Source organism: Natrix helvetica (genome assembly GCF_964273705.1).
Source record: "Natrix helvetica genome assembly, chromosome: Z".
Classification (NCBI taxonomy): domain Eukaryota; kingdom Metazoa; phylum Chordata; class Lepidosauria; order Squamata; family Natricidae; genus Natrix; species Natrix helvetica.
This window is the reverse complement of record NC_138554.1, coordinates 86,936,082-86,953,579: the sequence shown is the minus strand read 5'-3', so window position 1 is coordinate 86,953,579 and position 17,498 is coordinate 86,936,082. Positions and strand designations below refer to the sequence as shown.

The 17,498-nt window shown below is 43.7% G+C and overlaps 1 protein-coding gene across 1 annotated transcript in view; it reads left to right on the top strand.

Moving 5' to 3' along the window:
• LOC309381661 (collagen alpha-6(VI) chain-like) overlaps positions 1–17,498 on the top strand; it is an 81,775-nt gene that overhangs the window by 33,915 nt on the left and 30,362 nt on the right. Inside the window, exons 13-20 of the mRNA XM_081932890.1 lie at positions 1,988–2,041; positions 2,135–2,206; positions 2,313–2,339; positions 2,687–2,731; positions 4,869–4,922; positions 6,057–6,119; positions 16,008–16,073; positions 17,234–17,287. Coding sequence (XP_081789016.1) covers positions 1,988–2,041; positions 2,135–2,206; positions 2,313–2,339; positions 2,687–2,731; positions 4,869–4,922; positions 6,057–6,119; positions 16,008–16,073; positions 17,234–17,287 — 435 coding nt within the window. The remainder of the gene's footprint in view (positions 1–1,987; positions 2,042–2,134; positions 2,207–2,312; positions 2,340–2,686; positions 2,732–4,868; positions 4,923–6,056; positions 6,120–16,007; positions 16,074–17,233; positions 17,288–17,498) is intronic.

The following is a 17,498-nucleotide window of genomic DNA, read 5'->3' as shown; positions in this document are numbered from 1 at the left end:
AAACCAGTTAAAGGCCTTGGTCTAGAACAGTGTTTTTCAACCTTTTTTGGGCAAAGGCACACTTGTTTCATGAAAAAAATCACGAGGCACACCACCATTAGAAAATGTTAAAAAATGTAACTCTGTGCCTATATTGACTATATATAAAGTAATTCTCTTGAATAGGAATCAAATAAACACAAAGAAAGTATTTTATAATTACTTTATTATGAAATAGTAAGTAAACAGAAATATGAAAAATTATAAAATACTTTATTCAGTGCGCAACCTGGGCCTGTTTGGCTGAACACAAAGCTGATATTCTGGCTGGAATCGAATTCTGAGAGTTGAAGTCCACCAAGGGCATCAATCATATTAGCCCAGGCAGGGATCTGCAAAATTGGCTCTTAAGACTGGTAGACTTCAACTCCCAGAATTCTGAGAATTGAAGTTCACCGGTCTTAAAACAGCCACCTTTGCAGACCTCTGTGTTAGCCCAAAGCCTGGCGCTGGGCGGGCCTTGCTCCCCCATTGGTGGAGCCCCAAGAAGCGAGGAGGGAGAAAAAGAGACGGAGGCAAGGAGCTTCTCCCCCCCCCCCCCGCAAAAATATTATCAGGGAGCCGGTGGGCAGTAGCAAATTAGCTGATCACGCGGCGTGATCGGCTAATTTGCTACTGCCCGCCCGGCTCCCCGGTTAGATTTTTGCTGGGAGGAGGCGGGGGGAAGCTCCTTAGCCTCCGTTTCTTTTTCTGCCTCCTCGCTTCTCGTCCCCGCCAGGCGGATCTGATTGGAACGCCCGTGTGCAAGAGGCGAGCCCTTACTTTTATTATTACTTTTATATTTACTCCGTCTCCTCCTGCTCCGGTCCTCCTGGTGGCTCGAGTCGCGAAGTTGCACACTGTGCTTGGGCGGGAAGGAAGGCTGGAGTCTGGACCAATCACAGCCCGGACATCAGAAAAGTGGAATTTTTCGAATTTTTCAATTTTTCCCACGGCACACCAGGCAACATCTCGCGGCACACTAGTGTGCCGCGGAACAGTGGTTGAAAAACACTGGTCTAGAAGATGCTATTATTCATACAGTACAGTGGAAATTGCCAATAAAGGAACTATATGCTACTAGAAGTTCTTGATAATTAAGCAGGAATTTCTACCTACAGAAATGTCCTTTTTATGGTTTTCCACTTCAAAGATATCTGGAATTGGTCAGACCATACTGAAAAACATCTAGATGCAGACTCTTGTTAAGTCTAACATGCATTTGTTTCTTTAAGTTAATAATAATAAATAAATGTGTCATGCCTTTAAGCCCATCCCATTTTTCATCCAAAAATACTCAAGAAACATTCAGATAAAACTTCAGATATAATAAAACAATTTCATCTGGAAAATTGTTGGAGAATTGGAAAATATGGTGCATCTCATGTTATTTCAAGAAGTAGAGAAAATGAGGGGTTGCAAGGAAGTGATTTCCATAGTTGAGGAACTATAAAAGAAAAGATATCTGCTTCTCAGATATTTAACAATGGAGTTCTATAAATGGCAATGGCTTCAGAACAGGCCCTTCAACGTTTATTTTTTGTGTGTCCTTGAGTGAGCACTGACTCCTGGCCACTGCCTGGGGAAGTCTCTGTACTTTTCTTGGCAAAATTTCAGAAATGGCTTGCCCTTGTTTCTCTTTCCTATGGCTGCAAGGGAGTGACTTGCCCAATGCCACCCAGCTCATTTCATGCCGACAACAGAACTAGAACTCATGGTCTCCCAGTTTCTAGCTTGGTGCTTTAACCACTATACTAAATTGGTTCTCTCAATGTTCTTCAGATATGTAAAAGTTTAAATCAATTATTCATAGAAAACAAAAGTCCATTATATTAAGTGTTGACAGTAATGGTAGCAGGTTCTCTTCATCACAGGCCATTAGGATATCCTGTTAGCCATTTTGAAATAAATATTTTCACTTGAATGTATCTGGTATTTTAATATTTACAATTTTAATTGATATTTTCAGGGTACAACTGGTTTTATGGGATATACAGGATACCCAGGAAATGATGGAGACCCGGTAAATTGTATAATCTTTGAATCAATCCCTTAATGTTTGGGGTAAGTACATATTTGATTATGTACTTACATGATATTTGATTTTCTGTTTCAGGGTCCCAGGGGAATCCCTGGAATTAAAGGAAAGCAAGGTGATATAGGAGAATGTGGTACTAGGGGCCAAAAAGTAAGAATTTACCATCATTTCCTTTTGATCTTTTGTTTTGTTTTGCTTTTAATGTATGTGCATTACATTAGTTTTATGTTTTAATACATAACTTTAAATCTTTCAGGGTCAACGAGGACTGCAAGGAAAAAGGGTATAGTAAGAAAATATTTAATGTGTGCAAAATTTTAATTGCTGCAGTTTATTTAACATTAATTTCTAGTCTAAAGCATTAGATTTTTCTGATTCATAAGATAGACAGGCTTGGGTTCAAAAAGAAAAAAATGAAATTGTAGCAAGCACAATATAAAAAATTTCATAGTATGTTAGGAAATGAAATTCAGGTCAAAGTGATGGGGGGAAAGCAAATATAATAACCGACAGTCTTTTCCTAGTTTTGAACACCTACTGAAACTATATATTCAACTTCTATGGGTATTACTATGTTGGATAATGAATAAGTGAAAACTGAGCTGATACTAATTGATTTTATTCTCTCAGGGAGAGCATGGTGCTGATGGATTTGATGGAATTCATGGGGAAGAGGTAAATAAAAGTTACTTATTATTTTGTTATGTGCCAGGGGTGTATACGTGTACATATATGCATGTCAGTGTGCATATTCACCCAGTGATACATAGTATATACACGCATAAACATCAGGGGTGGGTTTCAGCAGGTACACACCGGTATGGGCAAATCGGATGGTGAAATTTAGCATGCCTTCCTGTACTTGATCTTCCAGAGATCCTGTACCGGAATGGTCCCTCCCCTGGCCTCCCCCCTCCACTCACTCACCCCGCCCGTCCACACCATGTTTGCCCCGCCCACCTACTTCCTTTGCCCACCGAGCCGAGCCTCCGAGTCTGCAGATGGCTGGGGAGATGGAGGGGAATGCTGCCCGTCTACCTGCCCCCTCCAGAAGCAACCAGGCAGGCCCTGGGATGGTCAGCAGCCCACGCGCCCCTGCCATGTGACTGCTCTGGGGGTGCAGCACGGCCATGGCTGCAGCTGGCAACAAGAAGCGAAGGAGAGACCATCCAGCAAAGTGTTCCGAGGTCAGTGGGTTGGTGGGGAGGTTGTGCGGGGCTTGAGGCAGCAGGGAGGCAGAACATCGAGGCCACATTGGGTGCCTGCAACAGAACAAGGCAGCTGCTGGATGGCTGCTCCTTTGTGCCCTGTTGCCAGCAGCAATTGGCTTTCTCCTGCCCATCCTTCCTCTCTGGGCTTTCGAGCGGGCCCTGGGTTGGTCAGCAGCTCACGCACCACCGCCATGTGATACTCTAGGGTTTCAGCCAGAAAGATCACTAGGAGAATGCCAACTGCAGCCAGGAGTGTCTCCAGGTCAGTGAGGTGGTGGGGAGATTGTGTGGGACTGGACTGGAGGCAGCAGGAAAACAGGGGTCAAGGCTACACCCCCGTACCAGTGAAAAAAATAATATCCTACCATCCTGGAACTGCGCCTCAAGGTAAGGGAAGCAGGTCTTGGGAGAGATCTTCCCTCCCTCTTTAGAGAGCCCGTGTGGAGAGAGAGGAGGCAGCCTGGTTTGAACATGGGCAGGAGGTGGCAGTGCCTCCTTCGCTTGTTTGGGCAGGCAGAGAAAGAAAGGAAGAATACATGGGTGCTTTATCACATGCCTTTCTTTCTCTGCCTGCCCGAACGAGCAAAGGAGGTGCTGGCGTCCAGCCCCAAACCGCCCACTCACCCACATTCAAACCAGCCCGCCTCCTCCTCTCTCCAGGCATGGGCTCTCTGAAGGTGAAAAGAAGGTTCTTTCCAAAGACCAGTTTCTTTCCTTCCCTCCTGCAGCTGGCAAAACAGGCATTTTCACAGTGGCAGCGTAGCACAATCCCAGGCTGTCAGTTCCGGCTTTCCCTTCCCCAAGCATGTCCCGTTGCTTACATGTTCCGGCATGGCAACGATGGCAAGAGGCAGGTGCCAGCAAAGCTCGCAATGATGGCTGCCACGCCAGATTCAGCAAAGCAACTCAAACAGTTTAGGGCTGGCCACCGACACCTCCTTCACTTGTTCAGGCAGGTGGAGAACGAATTGTGTGTGATAAAGCACCCCCGCCACCAAGGGCAAAGGGGAGCACCTTCGCCCTTGACTATTGCATGCCCCCTTTCTTTCTTCATTCACCCGAACGAGCAATGAAGGTGGGCCGTTAAACCACCCACTTGCCCGCATTCAAACCAACCCCCCTCCTCTCTTTCAGCATGGGCTCTCTGGATGGGGAGGGAAAATCCCTCCTAAGACCTTGCTTGTCCTGGCGTTACTCTAGTGATAGCAGCTGAGCAAGGGAAGGAGGAATTCTAAGGGTTGAAATCCACAACTGGACTTCCTGCCTGAAGCCTGGAACTGACTGCCTGGGATTGTGTTTCAATCCCACAGGGTTGGGATGCAAGGGTCTTGTAACTTGACAACTTTAAGATTTGCGTGCTTCAAATGCCAGTTTCTCAGTCAACATTTTGGTTGCTAAGCAAGAGTGTTGTTAAGTGAGTTTCACCACATTTTATAAGTTGGCTATGCCCATCCAGTCACATGGCTGCCAAGCCACTCCCACCTGGTCACATGATCATCAAGCCACTCTCACAAAACAGGCCACACCTACATAATAGGTTCTAAAAAAAATTGACACCCACCACTGATTCACATAATATACACACTTATTTTATTTTTTAGGGATCACTTGGATTTCCAGGACTAAAAGGCAAAAAGGGAGACCCAGGAGAAATGGTAATATTTAGAAATCTTATGCTGCCCTACTTTTGAAAATCAGCAAAATTCTGGCCTCACTGGTGCATTCTTTTGGCACTTGAAAGATCCTGGTGCTTCCGAGCAATCGATTTGCATAACTTTTCAAAATTCAATGGTTTCTCCCTCCCAATTTTTTTTCTTTCAGATGAGGTTAGATGCTTTTCTTGATTCTCTATGAGATACTTCTTTGGGGGCAATCAATAATATTAAAATGGTGGATGCAACAAGGCAATCAATGCATTACTCCATTTTGTGCATGTAAGAGAAATTGGGTTTTATAGCCAATTGTGTCCACTATTTGATGTTGTTAACTACTCTGTGGATACCCCTTATTCTCCAACTTTATATTTTGTCAGCTTTGTTTGTCAGTCAGTGTGAGTGGTGAAAGAAGAGACAGGGTCTAGAATGAGTATAGGGATAGATGAATGTGGACTAAATATCAAAATGAGTGAGCAATTTGAAAGAAGTCTTTTGGAGTACTGCTGTCATGTAGAGATAGTGAAAACTGAATTGCAAAGAACTATATAGAGGAAGAGTTAAGCAGGGACGTGCGGTCAGGAGAGGCAGGGGAGGCAGAGCCTCACCTCTCTTTATGAAATAATAGTATATAATAATAATATATATTTTGTCCCATCCCTTTTACATGGCTCCCGCTAAGTTCCGGTAAAGAGAAGAGCTTTTGGGGAGTGAAGAGGAAGAGGAGGGAGGAGGAGGAGGTGCGCACGTGGGGCGGTGCCAGCTGGGCAACCGGCGGAGGCAGGAGGGTTCTCGGAAGTGCCAATAAACATAAAGATAAACATGAAAAGTGCAAGAAAAAGCAGAATTGATATATAGCACTTTTCCATTAGCAATATTCCCTATGTAGAATTTACATGTATTTTTTTTATTACATTTTAAGTTGTAAAAATACTTTTAGAGGTGTAAGCTTCAATGGGTGAGATTGAATTTACTTACAACCAGTATGTAAGTCATGTTATAGCACGGGGTTATTATTAAAAGATCATCAAAGTGAAATGTTTCTCAATTTAATGCAATTGCAATTCAGTCTAACATTAATTTTGAAACAAATAAATCTAAGCAGAATGTTTTTACACTAGTATCATATATCTTTAGGGCAATACAGGACCCAAAGGCCCTCCTGGTGACCTGGGACCAAAAGGTTTCCAAGGAGATCATGTAAGTTTATTTTCAAAAATAATACTTGTAATACATTATATTGCATTACATTATATTATGTGTATGCATGTTTGTATGTTCAAGAGAAATAAAAATGAAGGATATTTTCTGTTTGACTATAGAATAATTACTTATAACTAGAAAATCTTAGCATCCATGAATGTAATAAGCAATGGTATCTGCAGCAGTAGAAAAAAAATCAGGATGGCAACTGTGATTCCATAATTAATATCCTCCATATTTTTCACACACACACTTACCATTTTTATGCTTTTGCTTCTAATGCAGACACTTCAGGGTGGTATATTTTGTTCAATGTTTACCAGGCTATATGACGTGGGAATCTAAAATGAAAATATAAGCGAATATCATACACTAGTGAAGAAATAAATTATCTAAACTAGAGATGTGATATATGTGTTGGAAGTTTTACAAGTGATTCCTAGAGTTTTTTGGGGTGTGAACCCCAAAGCCTGTAGTACCTAATTGTCAAAAACTAGCAACATGATTCTGAAAAATGTACTGCAAGAACTAAGTGAAAGAATTATCTTAATTATTTAATGTAGTGCTTCTCAACTTTAGCCGTTATAAAATGTGTGGACTTCCAACACAAAGAATTCTTCACCTACATGCTGAGTGGGGAATTCTTCAAGTTGAAAAATACCATATTAAAATGATCAAGGTTGAGCAATACTGATTTAATAGGGTTACTGTTAGATCGGGTAATGGATAGGCACACACAGGCTAACGGTAACAACAGCTCTTTATTAAATGCAACAAGTGACAACAATCCAGCGAAGGTTGAGTCTGACAGCAGCCCTTTTATAGGGAGCTGTCAGACACTTCGACCAATGAGATTAAACTTCTGTTTCTGCCGGAACAGAGGACCTTGATGGAAACCACTATAGTTGAAGCTAGTATGTAACACCTCTCCACTCTTACATGGAGTGATCCTACTGGTCACGTAGTCACGCAGGTAGGTGGGCTTTTAGATAGCTCTGCCTGACCTGCGCAGTGGGACTTTAGCCGGCAACCCATGAGAAGCTCAGACGGGCTTCTCTCTGTACTGGCACTGGGTGTGATATGTTGGATTAGCAGATAATGGTCAACCCGTGTTTGCCAATCTCCCAGGCCCATCCTAGAGAGGGCCTCTTTTGCAGATCTCACCATTTTCTCCACCTGACCATTGGAGGCCAGTTGGAATGGCGTGACCAGGGCATGTCTGATTCCCTGTGCTGCTAAGAAAGTCTCAAATTGCATGGCCGTGAATTGGGGCCCACTGTCAGAGACCAAGACATCAGGCAGGCCGTGTGTGAAGAAAAGTCTATTGATGACCACTTCTGCCATAGTGGAGGTCATCAGGACTACCTCTAGCCATTTCAAGTAGGCGTCCACAACTACAAGGAGTGTCTAGCCATGAACTGGGCCAGCAAAATCAATGTGCACCCTAGACCATGGTGCTTGAGGTCGCTCCCACTCCTTAGCGGGTGCCTCTGGGGGAGCTGGTCTGGACTCCTGGTACGGTGTGCAGGTAGCCACCCATTCTTCGATCTCCCTGTCCATGTTAGGCCCCCACACGTAATTCCTAGCCAAAGATTTCATCCTGACAATTCCAGGATGCCCTACGTGTAAAGCCTCTAATAGTGCAAAGCACAGTTTGAGTAGAACAACGATCTGATCCACCCACAGTAAACAGCCATTTACAACAGATAATTCATCATGTTTACAATGGTACATTTTGAATTCAGACCCAACAGGCCCCTTGGGCCACCCCACCACACCCAGTTCAAAATATGTCTGATGGTGGAGTCCTTTGCAGAGTGATGGGCAACGTCACTGGACAAGACAGGACTAGTCTCTAGGCAGTCAATGAGAAGGACTGGCATCTCGGGGTAGGGTCAGCAAGAAGTTCTGGCAGCAGGCAGTGGCTCAAGGCATCGGCATGCCCCAAAGTGGAGCCTGGTCAGTGGATGAGACGGTAGGAGTAGGCAGCAAGGAAGATGGTCCATCTGGTCATCGGCGTTGATAATGACATAGGAGTAGGTCAGTCCCCAGCCAGTAAGCCCAGTAGCTGTTTGTGGTCCATAATGAGTTTGAAATCATGGCTGTATAGGTACTCATGGAACCATTTTATTATTATTTTATTATTTATTAAATTAAATTTTACTCCGGCCACTGCAGCCAAAGCCTCATGGTCCAGCTGGCTGTAGTTCCGCTTGTCAGTGCACAAGGTCCTAGAGCAGTGGTTCTCAACCTGTGGGTCGGGACCCCTTTGGGGGTCAAATGACCCTTTCACAGGGGTTGCCTAAGACCATCGGAAAACACATATTTTCAATGGTCTTAGAAACCGAGACACCAATTTTATGGTTGGGGGTCACCACAACATGAGGAACTGTATTAAAGGGTTGTGGCATTGGGAAGGTTGAGAACCACTGTCCTAGAGTAAAAGGCTATTGGAGCCTCAGTTCCATTGGGCATGTGGTGGCTGAGGACAGCTCCGACGCCAAACGGTGAAGCGTCACAGGTCAACACCAGTTGCAGGGTCTGGCTGTACTGCACCAGGAAGGTGTCCGCTGAGAGAAGTCTTTTTACCATGGCAAATGCGGTGGCTTCAGCTCTGCCCCAGGACCACTTTGCGTTCTCAGCCAGGAGACAGTGTAAGGGTCAGCAACACTTTCTGTTTAAGAAAGATGCTGTAGAAATTAAGGAGCCCAAGGAACACCTGTAGCTCAGTTTGATTGTGAGGTGTAGGGGCATCCTGGATTGCTTTAATTTTTTTCAGGGTTGGGTGAATCCCAGAGCCGTCGATTAGGTACTCTAGGAATTCAACCCTTGGCATGTTAATTTGGCATTTTTCTTTCTTGAGACGGAGGCCTTTGTCTCTAATTCGAGCCAAAACAGTTGGTACAGGTTTGAATAATTGTGCCTCATTTGCAGCCGATACCAAGATGTCATCAAAATAGGGGACGACTCCTGGAATCCTCTGCAAAAGCCATTCCATGATGCTTTGGAACAGTTCAGGGGCGATACTAACACCAAATTGCAGGCAGTGACATTTGAATGCACCCCTGTGTGTCACAATGGTTTGGGCCTCCGTCCTAGCACCATCTACAGGCAATTGTTGCTATGCCTGTGCCATGTCTAATTTAGCGAATACTTTGCCAGGGCCTAATGAATGTAATAGGTGCTGTACAATTGGTACAGGGTAAGCTTGTTGTAACACTTTATTGATTGTGCATTTGTAGTCTGCGCAGATGCGGACAGACCCATCAGATTTGACAGGTGTCACTATAGGGGTCTCCCAACGTGCATGATCAACCAGCTCTAGGATTACCTGGCCTACGAGCTTGTCAATTTCCAGATCTATTTTGGGGCGGAGAGTGAAAGGTACTCTCCTGGCTTTAGTCTTATGGGGGCTATGTTGGGGTCCAAATTAAAGGATATTGGAGTCCCCACATACTTACCCAGACCGGTGCCGAAGACGTCCTCGAACTCACTTAAAAATCACTTCAGCACTTTCGTCTTTCAAGGCATTGATACCGGTCACTTCTAGGCCCAGGGATTTGAACCAGTCAAGCCCCAGGAGGCTCTGCAGGTCACCACTGACCACCATCACTGGGAGTTGGCCGCTGTACTTCTTGAATTGCATTTGGAAGGTGCCCTGGCCCACGATGGGAACTTGGTTCTCCTGGTAATCGTGAAGGCAGAGGTCAGGGGCGTGTTGGTGCTGCTTCTTCAGGCTAGGGACAGCCTGCTTGAGCATAGACCATGGCATGATGGTCAGTGATGACCCTGTGTCGATCTCCATCTCGCATGGAGAGCCCTCGATGAAGACTGACCTTCAGCGTGTGGACTTGGCCGATTGAGGTTTGGTAGGTGACTCTGGCATCGCACTCTGAGCGCCGTGGTGGCTTCTGCCATGCCCCTTGGTTGGGCCTCTGCTGGTGGTTAGCTTAGCTTCTTGGCTGCCAGGTTGTCATAGGGTGCTCACTTCTTCACACCTTGGCGATGTGCCCTTTTCGCTCGCAGCGCTGGCAGGTAGCGTCACAGAAACAGCAAGCCATGTTCTTTTTTTTATTAAAAGTTTTAATAAATTTTACAAATATTACCCCTTCCCCCTCCCTCCAACCCCGACCCTACCCCCCTCCAACCCTCCCTCCCCCCAACCTCCCAGAGCAAAATACAGGGTATAAACATTTAACAATCATACGCTAACATAAGCTAACTGATTTTAACATCCTACCTCCTCTTGTGCTTTAATTCCCCTTTTGTTAAGCTAACTTTAGGTAAATTGTAACATTCCTTGTGCCCTCACTCATAAGCTAATTGAAATTTTTTAGTCCAATATTTATTTTGAATATAGCCAATCCATCTTCTCCATTCCAATTTATATTTCTCATCTGAATGGTCCTTCAAATATGCTGTGATTTTGGCCATCTCTGCTAGATTTACTACTTTTAGCATCCATTCTTGAATAGTAGGCAATTCTTCCCTCTTCCAGAACTGCGCTACCAACAATCTTGCTGCCATCATTAAGTTCAAAATCAAATTAGTCTCTATAACTGTACAGTCTGCAATTATACCTAACAAAAACAACTGGGGGAGAGGAACGTGTTCTTCTTGCAGCCTTCAGAAAGGCTCATGAGGTCGTTGGCCGCGAGGAAGTAGTCGAACCATAGCATATATGAGTCCCAGTGCTTGGTGACTGGGTCATACAGAGTCAGTGGGGCATGCATGGCCATTTTGTGTCCTGAGGGAATTTTGAGTTTGCCGCTCAAAAATGGCTGCTCGAAACCATGCTGAGCTCCGGGCTGGATGTACTTGCTGGATTGCTACACTCTTTTTGTTTCGCCTAGTTGCCTTCCAATCCCACCTTTGTCGCCAGTGTTAGATTGGGTAATGGATCGGCACACAAAGGTTAACGTTAACAACAGCTCTTTATTAAATGCAACAAGTGAGAAAAATCCAGCGAAGGTTGAGTCTGACAGGAGCCCTTTTATAGGGAGCTGTCAGACCCTTCGACCAATGAGATTAAATCTCTGTTCTCGCCGGAACAGAGGAACTTGGTGGAAACCACTATAGTTGAAGCTAGTATGTAACAGTTACTATATCTGCAAAGATAAAAATCCTCTCCTTGAAGTCTCAAATATGAAAAAAGGACAAATGGAATGATTACTAACCCTGGATATCTCTTAAGGCCCTCATTTACCATCAATGAATAAATAGGCATTAGCTGCAAAAGAGTTGTTTCTCCATATCTAAGATCAGCCAAGGAGATTCAATAATTTTTTCAGACCTGCATTGTTTTATTATTGTGTAATTGAAACTTCAAATAAGATGTGCATAGAAAAAGACATGTGTGCTTATTTTTATCATATTTTATTTCTCAATCCCACACCCATACAGAGGAACAGGGCTTCAAAGGTGTATCTGCAAGGCATATATCATTTTTGTTAAGGGATGGGTTGCTGTTGGTGTTGCTGTCAGTTCTCATCACACACTGGTTTGCTGCACATCCATGCACAGTTGACTGTAAATTGTTCTGTGCATGCACAGAACATGAAAAAATAACTAAAAACATGAATTCAATGGCAGCGGTGACCAAGGAGCCAGTTCAGGGACGTGGCCAGCCTGCATCACTGCCAGTTCTGCAACCAAGGCCAAAATATCACTGTCAAGCATGCCTCCTTCAATATCCAAGAAAGAAAAGCCTCAACATCATTTGAATAGAGATAAAGTACTTTTACTAGATATGAATTGAAAACAGCGAAAAGGAAAGCAAGATCTGAGCCAGAAGGGCGTGAACATGTACATATCAAATTTTTACCCAGCACCTTCCCCCCAATTCCTCAACCCAATGTCCAATCTGAAACTCCCTAAGGTGTCATGTGGGGTGCAGCTTCAAAAAGCCTCATCAAGTTGGTATGTGAGATGGTTGGCTTTGACCAAGTCCAAATCCAGGCCATCAGCATGCACAGAAGATGGTGAGAACAAAACTACCTTCTTCATAATTCCTCCAGCACCAGTAATTCCCACTTCCAAATATCTCAAGTCCCCTCCCTCCCCGTTTCTATGGCAGCTGATAGGAAGCAAGGAAAGTAGAGGCTGACATTCGGCCCTCCTTCAGAAAGGACATCAACCCTGGAGAAGAAGATAAAATAGACAACAAAATAGACAACAACAATAACCAATTATATATATCACACATAGGGTTTATTACTTAGAATGGAATTTTCTGAAGAGTGTGGGAGCTCTAACATCAGACTTATTCACCCACTCAGCATGGGATGGAGGGAAATGTTTCCAGGCTACCAAATATTGAATTCGCCCCCTTTGTTTCCTAGAATCCAGGATTTCTTTAACCTCAAAATGTTGTTCTCCTTCAATAAGGAGAAGAACAGGGGGCGGGGGTTTAGATGAGCGCATTAAAGATGTATGTTCCGGTTTCAATAAGTTCACATGAAACAGAGGATGGATTTGCCTAAGGGTTTTTAGCAAATCCAATTGTACTGACACAGAATTTACAATTTTAACAACAGGGAAAGGTCCCACATATTTAGGACCAAGTGTCTTCAATTTCTCGGTAGTCTGAAGAAACTTAGTGGACAAGAATACCCCTAATCTGGTATTCTTTTGGTTTTGACCTTTTTTTATTTTAGCTTTTTATCATTTTAGCTTGTCTTTTGTGTGCCTTATGAGCTGTGTCTAAGGCTTTGTGAGTCATAGGCCAGAGACTTTGAAGCTGATTACTCCACTTGAACAAAGATAAGATTTGTGTTTTTTTCCTGAAGCAGTTCAGGAATGGGAACAAACTCTTGGCTGAACACTACCTTAAAAGGGGTCATTCCAGTACTGCTATGTACTGAATTGTTGTATGCCACCTCTGCATGGGGCAAGAGGTCAGCCCAATTATCCTGATGATAATTTACATAGCACCTAAGATACTGCTCTAGAACCGAGTTAGCCCTCTCACAGGCCCAATTAGTTTGCAGATGGTGGACAGAGCTTAGACTCTGAACTCTTTCCAGAAGAGGGAGGTGAATTGGACCCCCTATCTGAAATAATGCATTCAGGAACTCCATGTAACCTATACACGTGTAAAATAAATAGTTTAGCCAGTGTTTTTGCCAATGGAATCTTTGAACAGGGTACAAAATGCACTTGCTTGGAGAACAAATTGGTGATCACCCAGATCACAGTATTTCCCTGGCTTTCTGGCAACTCGACAATAAAATCCATCGATATCTCCTTCCATGGAGCACCAGGTCAGGTGACACTTTGAAGCAATCCTTGAGGTTTCCCTGGTGGTCTCTTTGCAGCTGCACATACAGTACAACTAGCAATGTAGAATTCTATGTCTTTTTTCAACACAGGCTACCAGAATTGTCTTTACGAACCCAAATTGCCCCACCAATTTTGAGTCATGGGGCTCTTGAAGGACAACACTTTTTAGACTAGCAGGAACATATAGTTTGGCTCCAACCCATGCAAGGTCATCCTGCATGGTGCACTCATCAGAGTGTAGCTTGAACCATTCATCAGATGCGAGGCTTTCCCTCAGTCTTTTCATCAAATCAGATGGCACTTCCAAATCCACTTTTCCCTGGCTCCTGGTGCCAAATGGCATTCAAATTTTTATAGTTCACACATAAGTGCAGAGAGCCATCTTTTCTCTCTCAGAATAAGACCAGTGCAACTACCTGTGGCCTACTTGGTTGGGTGAACCCCCTCTTTAAGTTTTTATGAATGAAATTGCATAATTCTTTCAGTTTGCATGGGGTCATCGAATAAGTGTGGTTTAGGGAGTTTCTCCCTTGGGAGGATCTCTATGCTGCAATTAGTGGCATGGAGGGGGGGAAGCTTGTCGGAAGCCCTTTCGCTGAACACTTCTTTGAGGTCCCAATATTCTTTCAGAATTCTTTCCTCCCCCACAATTTTCTCATGCGTGACAACTGCTAAGTCCATTACAGCTCTGGCTCAGTAGGAAGTCTTTCCCTCCCCCTCTGTTGGCTTAGCCAAACGGATGCATAGCCACCCTTTCCACCAGTTCATGTGAGGGTTCCATTTCCGCAGCCAAGGTAATCCCAGTATGAGGGGCTTTTCCATCCCAGGTGCCACAATGAAACTCAGGGATTCTTGGTGGTCCCCATCCACATCTCCACCAGTTCTGTTACAAAATGCCCCCCCAGCAACAGACCCATCCAACTGGCAAAAGGCAATGGGTACTTTCATAGTTCTGTCTTAAATCCATTAAATCTACCACCTCCTTAAATCTACCACCTCCGGACTGATTACACATCGGGTGCATCCAGAGGGGCCAGAATCTTCCCCTGGGCTCCAGTCATGGATACTTTTAACTCTATTGGGATGGTAATGGGGCCTGACCAGGGACTTACTAAGTGGCCATCATTGAGTCAGTTTCACTTTCTCCTGAAGAAAAGGAGGGTTCCTTCTCCTCCTGGCCTGGAGGAAGGTCATCAGCACCTTCCACGCCTTCCAGGGCAGTTTCACGGCATCACCCTAGCTACAACAGACCTCCCCCCACCGGGTTAAGGTTTTCATCCTGCTTCTGGTCTTTCAATTTGGGAGGGGGTCATCAAAGTGTTTCCTCAGGGCTGTCATGAACACATTGTAATCCCTCAGCAGGGGGGAATCATCATTATGCAAAGCTACTATCCAGGCAGCCGCTTTGCCTTCCAAAACCATAGTAACACTTCTCACTTTGGCAACTTCCAATGGAAAATCATCACCATACTCTTGCATGTAATCCCAAATTTACACTACCCCGCCCCCAGTTCTTTGGGATCTCTTCCATACTTCACTCCAAGAGAAGAAATCTTTGGAATTTGGTGCCTTTGGGGGGGTTAACCCCCTTCTTGGGGGAGCTTGAACTGCTGCTGCTGTGGCTGGGGCCCCTCCCTCTTGCCCAGTTCCGGTAGCCATTCCCAGGGATGTTTCAGGGCTAGCCAGGTCTTCTCCCTCCTCCGCCTGCTCAGCTAATCCACTTTCAACGAGATTTACATGGAAGCAGCATTGTTCCCAAGCCTTCTGAAGAAGGTGTAAAGCATGGGTCATCATGAGATCCTCTCTTTCAGCTGCCTTCCAGTCAGCCTCTGATTGTCGGCTGGTTGCGACCCTTGCCATCGTCTTCTCCTGCTCACTGCAGGGGTTAGACATTTGGGTGTTCCCCCTACAAAAGCTTTTAACTCCAGGATGGGTGCGAAGTGAGATCTTGCTTAATGTCAGGTATGCCTCCTTCAATATCCAAGAAAGAAAAACCTCAACATCATTTGAATAGAGATAAAGTACTTTTACTAGATATGAATTGAAAGCAGCGAAAAGGAAAGCAAGATCTGATCCAAAAGGGCACAAACATGTACATATCATACATTTACCCAGCACCCTCCCCCCAATTTCCCAACCCAATATCCAATCTGCAACTTCCTAAGGTATCGTGTGGGGTGCATCTTCAAAAAGTCTCATCAAGTTGGTATGCGAGATGGTTGGCCTTGACCAAATCCAAATCCAGGCCACCAGCATGCACAGAAGATGGTGAGAACAATACTCCCTTCTTCATAACTCCTCCAGCATCAGTAATTCCCATTTCCAAATATCTCAAGTCCCCTCCCTCCCTGTTTCTACGGCAGCCGATAGCAAGCAAGGAAAATAGAGGCTGACAACCACTACTGGTTCGCCCGAACCATGCGAACCGGTGGCAACCCACCTCTGTTGTTAACCTTCTGGCCCCACATAATCCCTACTGTCTAGATTAATATGACTAGATTACCTATTACGTGATAAAATTTATGAATGGATATACTGATTGTTCAAATTTGATAATCTCAGAAGTATTTCTCTAATCAAATGGCTATCGCATTTATATTACAGGGTGAACCTGGACAAGACAATAACATAAGAGGAGCAAAAGGCTTCAAAGGACTGTCAGGAAATATGGTAATTGTTACATATTCATATTCAAATCAGGACTCTCTTATCAGAAGATATTGAGGAATGTAATCACCATACATAACTTGTGTTTTCAAAGTAGAATGGTTTAAGGCACAACATTTGTTTGTTTGTTTGTTTGTTTTGTTTTTGTTTTTATTGGATTTATATGCCGCCCTTCTCCCAAAGGACTCGGGGTGGCGTACAACATTAAAAAACACACACTCCAAAAATTAAAAAGAAATTAAATACATCTCCAAAAAACCAAACCGAATTTGCCTAGTAATTTTGTGCAAAGCTTTCCAAAGATAGGGGAATAAAGATACTTTCTGAATTGTTAAAACTGTTGCTTTCCTTTACATGCAAAGATTATAGGAAGCAGCATTTGAAGTAGCTGTGGGAAAGATATAGCTGCTTTAATGAAGAGAAAGGCTTAACTGTGGCTTTTACATGATGCAAAGCATCTCTTGTGAAAGCCTTGCATAACTCTAGATAAAATTTATGACAAAAGAAAGAATTCAGGCACTTGACAACCTGTTGGACTAGGATGCGGACTGGGGATAGAGAGAGATCTTTAAATCCTACCATGACACATTAACACCATAAAAAGAAACCTGGTGCCCACATTTTAGTAAGATTTGAATCTTGATGACCTTCAAATTTCCTTCATTCCTATGATGCTTTTAGCCTTAGAAGGGGGAAAAAAGAGGGGGGATCTTCTATTGAGGTTAGCTGCAGCCTAGTGATAACAGCTAGGGAGAAAATAGTCAAATCATGCTGAAACTGAGAGGCATGTTACTAATAGTTTACTTATTAAACATAAAATTATGATTTCTATTGGGGGGGGCAGCCTTATTCCAGGCGACAACAATAAAATGCAAGTCAAAGAAGAAACAATGTTTCATCAGGAGGGAACTATTAAACGATTTAGAAGATTAAACTTATTATAATACAATATTATGCTAATGTTTGATAATAATAGTACTTACAGATTGGCATAACAGTTAGGTTTCTCTGATATTGCTTTTTATGAGTTTCATAAATGCATGTGCTAAGTTGTCCCTCCCATATACCTTTTTATATCTGACCTAATAAAAATGAATAGCACAAAAATGGAAATGTTACATATTTGTTACATATCAATTAACAAAAACTAATGCTCTATTTAGGGAGAAAGAGGATTGAAAGGTTCAGATGGCTCAGGAGGATCCTCAGGAAATAAGGTGAGGCCCTTTATCTTCACTACCTACTTATCCTGGATGTGACAGAAAATTATATCCTCATGGAATTGGCTGCCCATGCTGTCTAATGCAGCATTTCTCAATTTTGCAACTTTAAGATGTGTCAACTTCAACTCCCAGAATGGCTGGCTGGGGAATTCTGGGAACTGTCAAGTGACAGTCTATGCATCTTAAAGTAGCCAAGGTTAAGAAA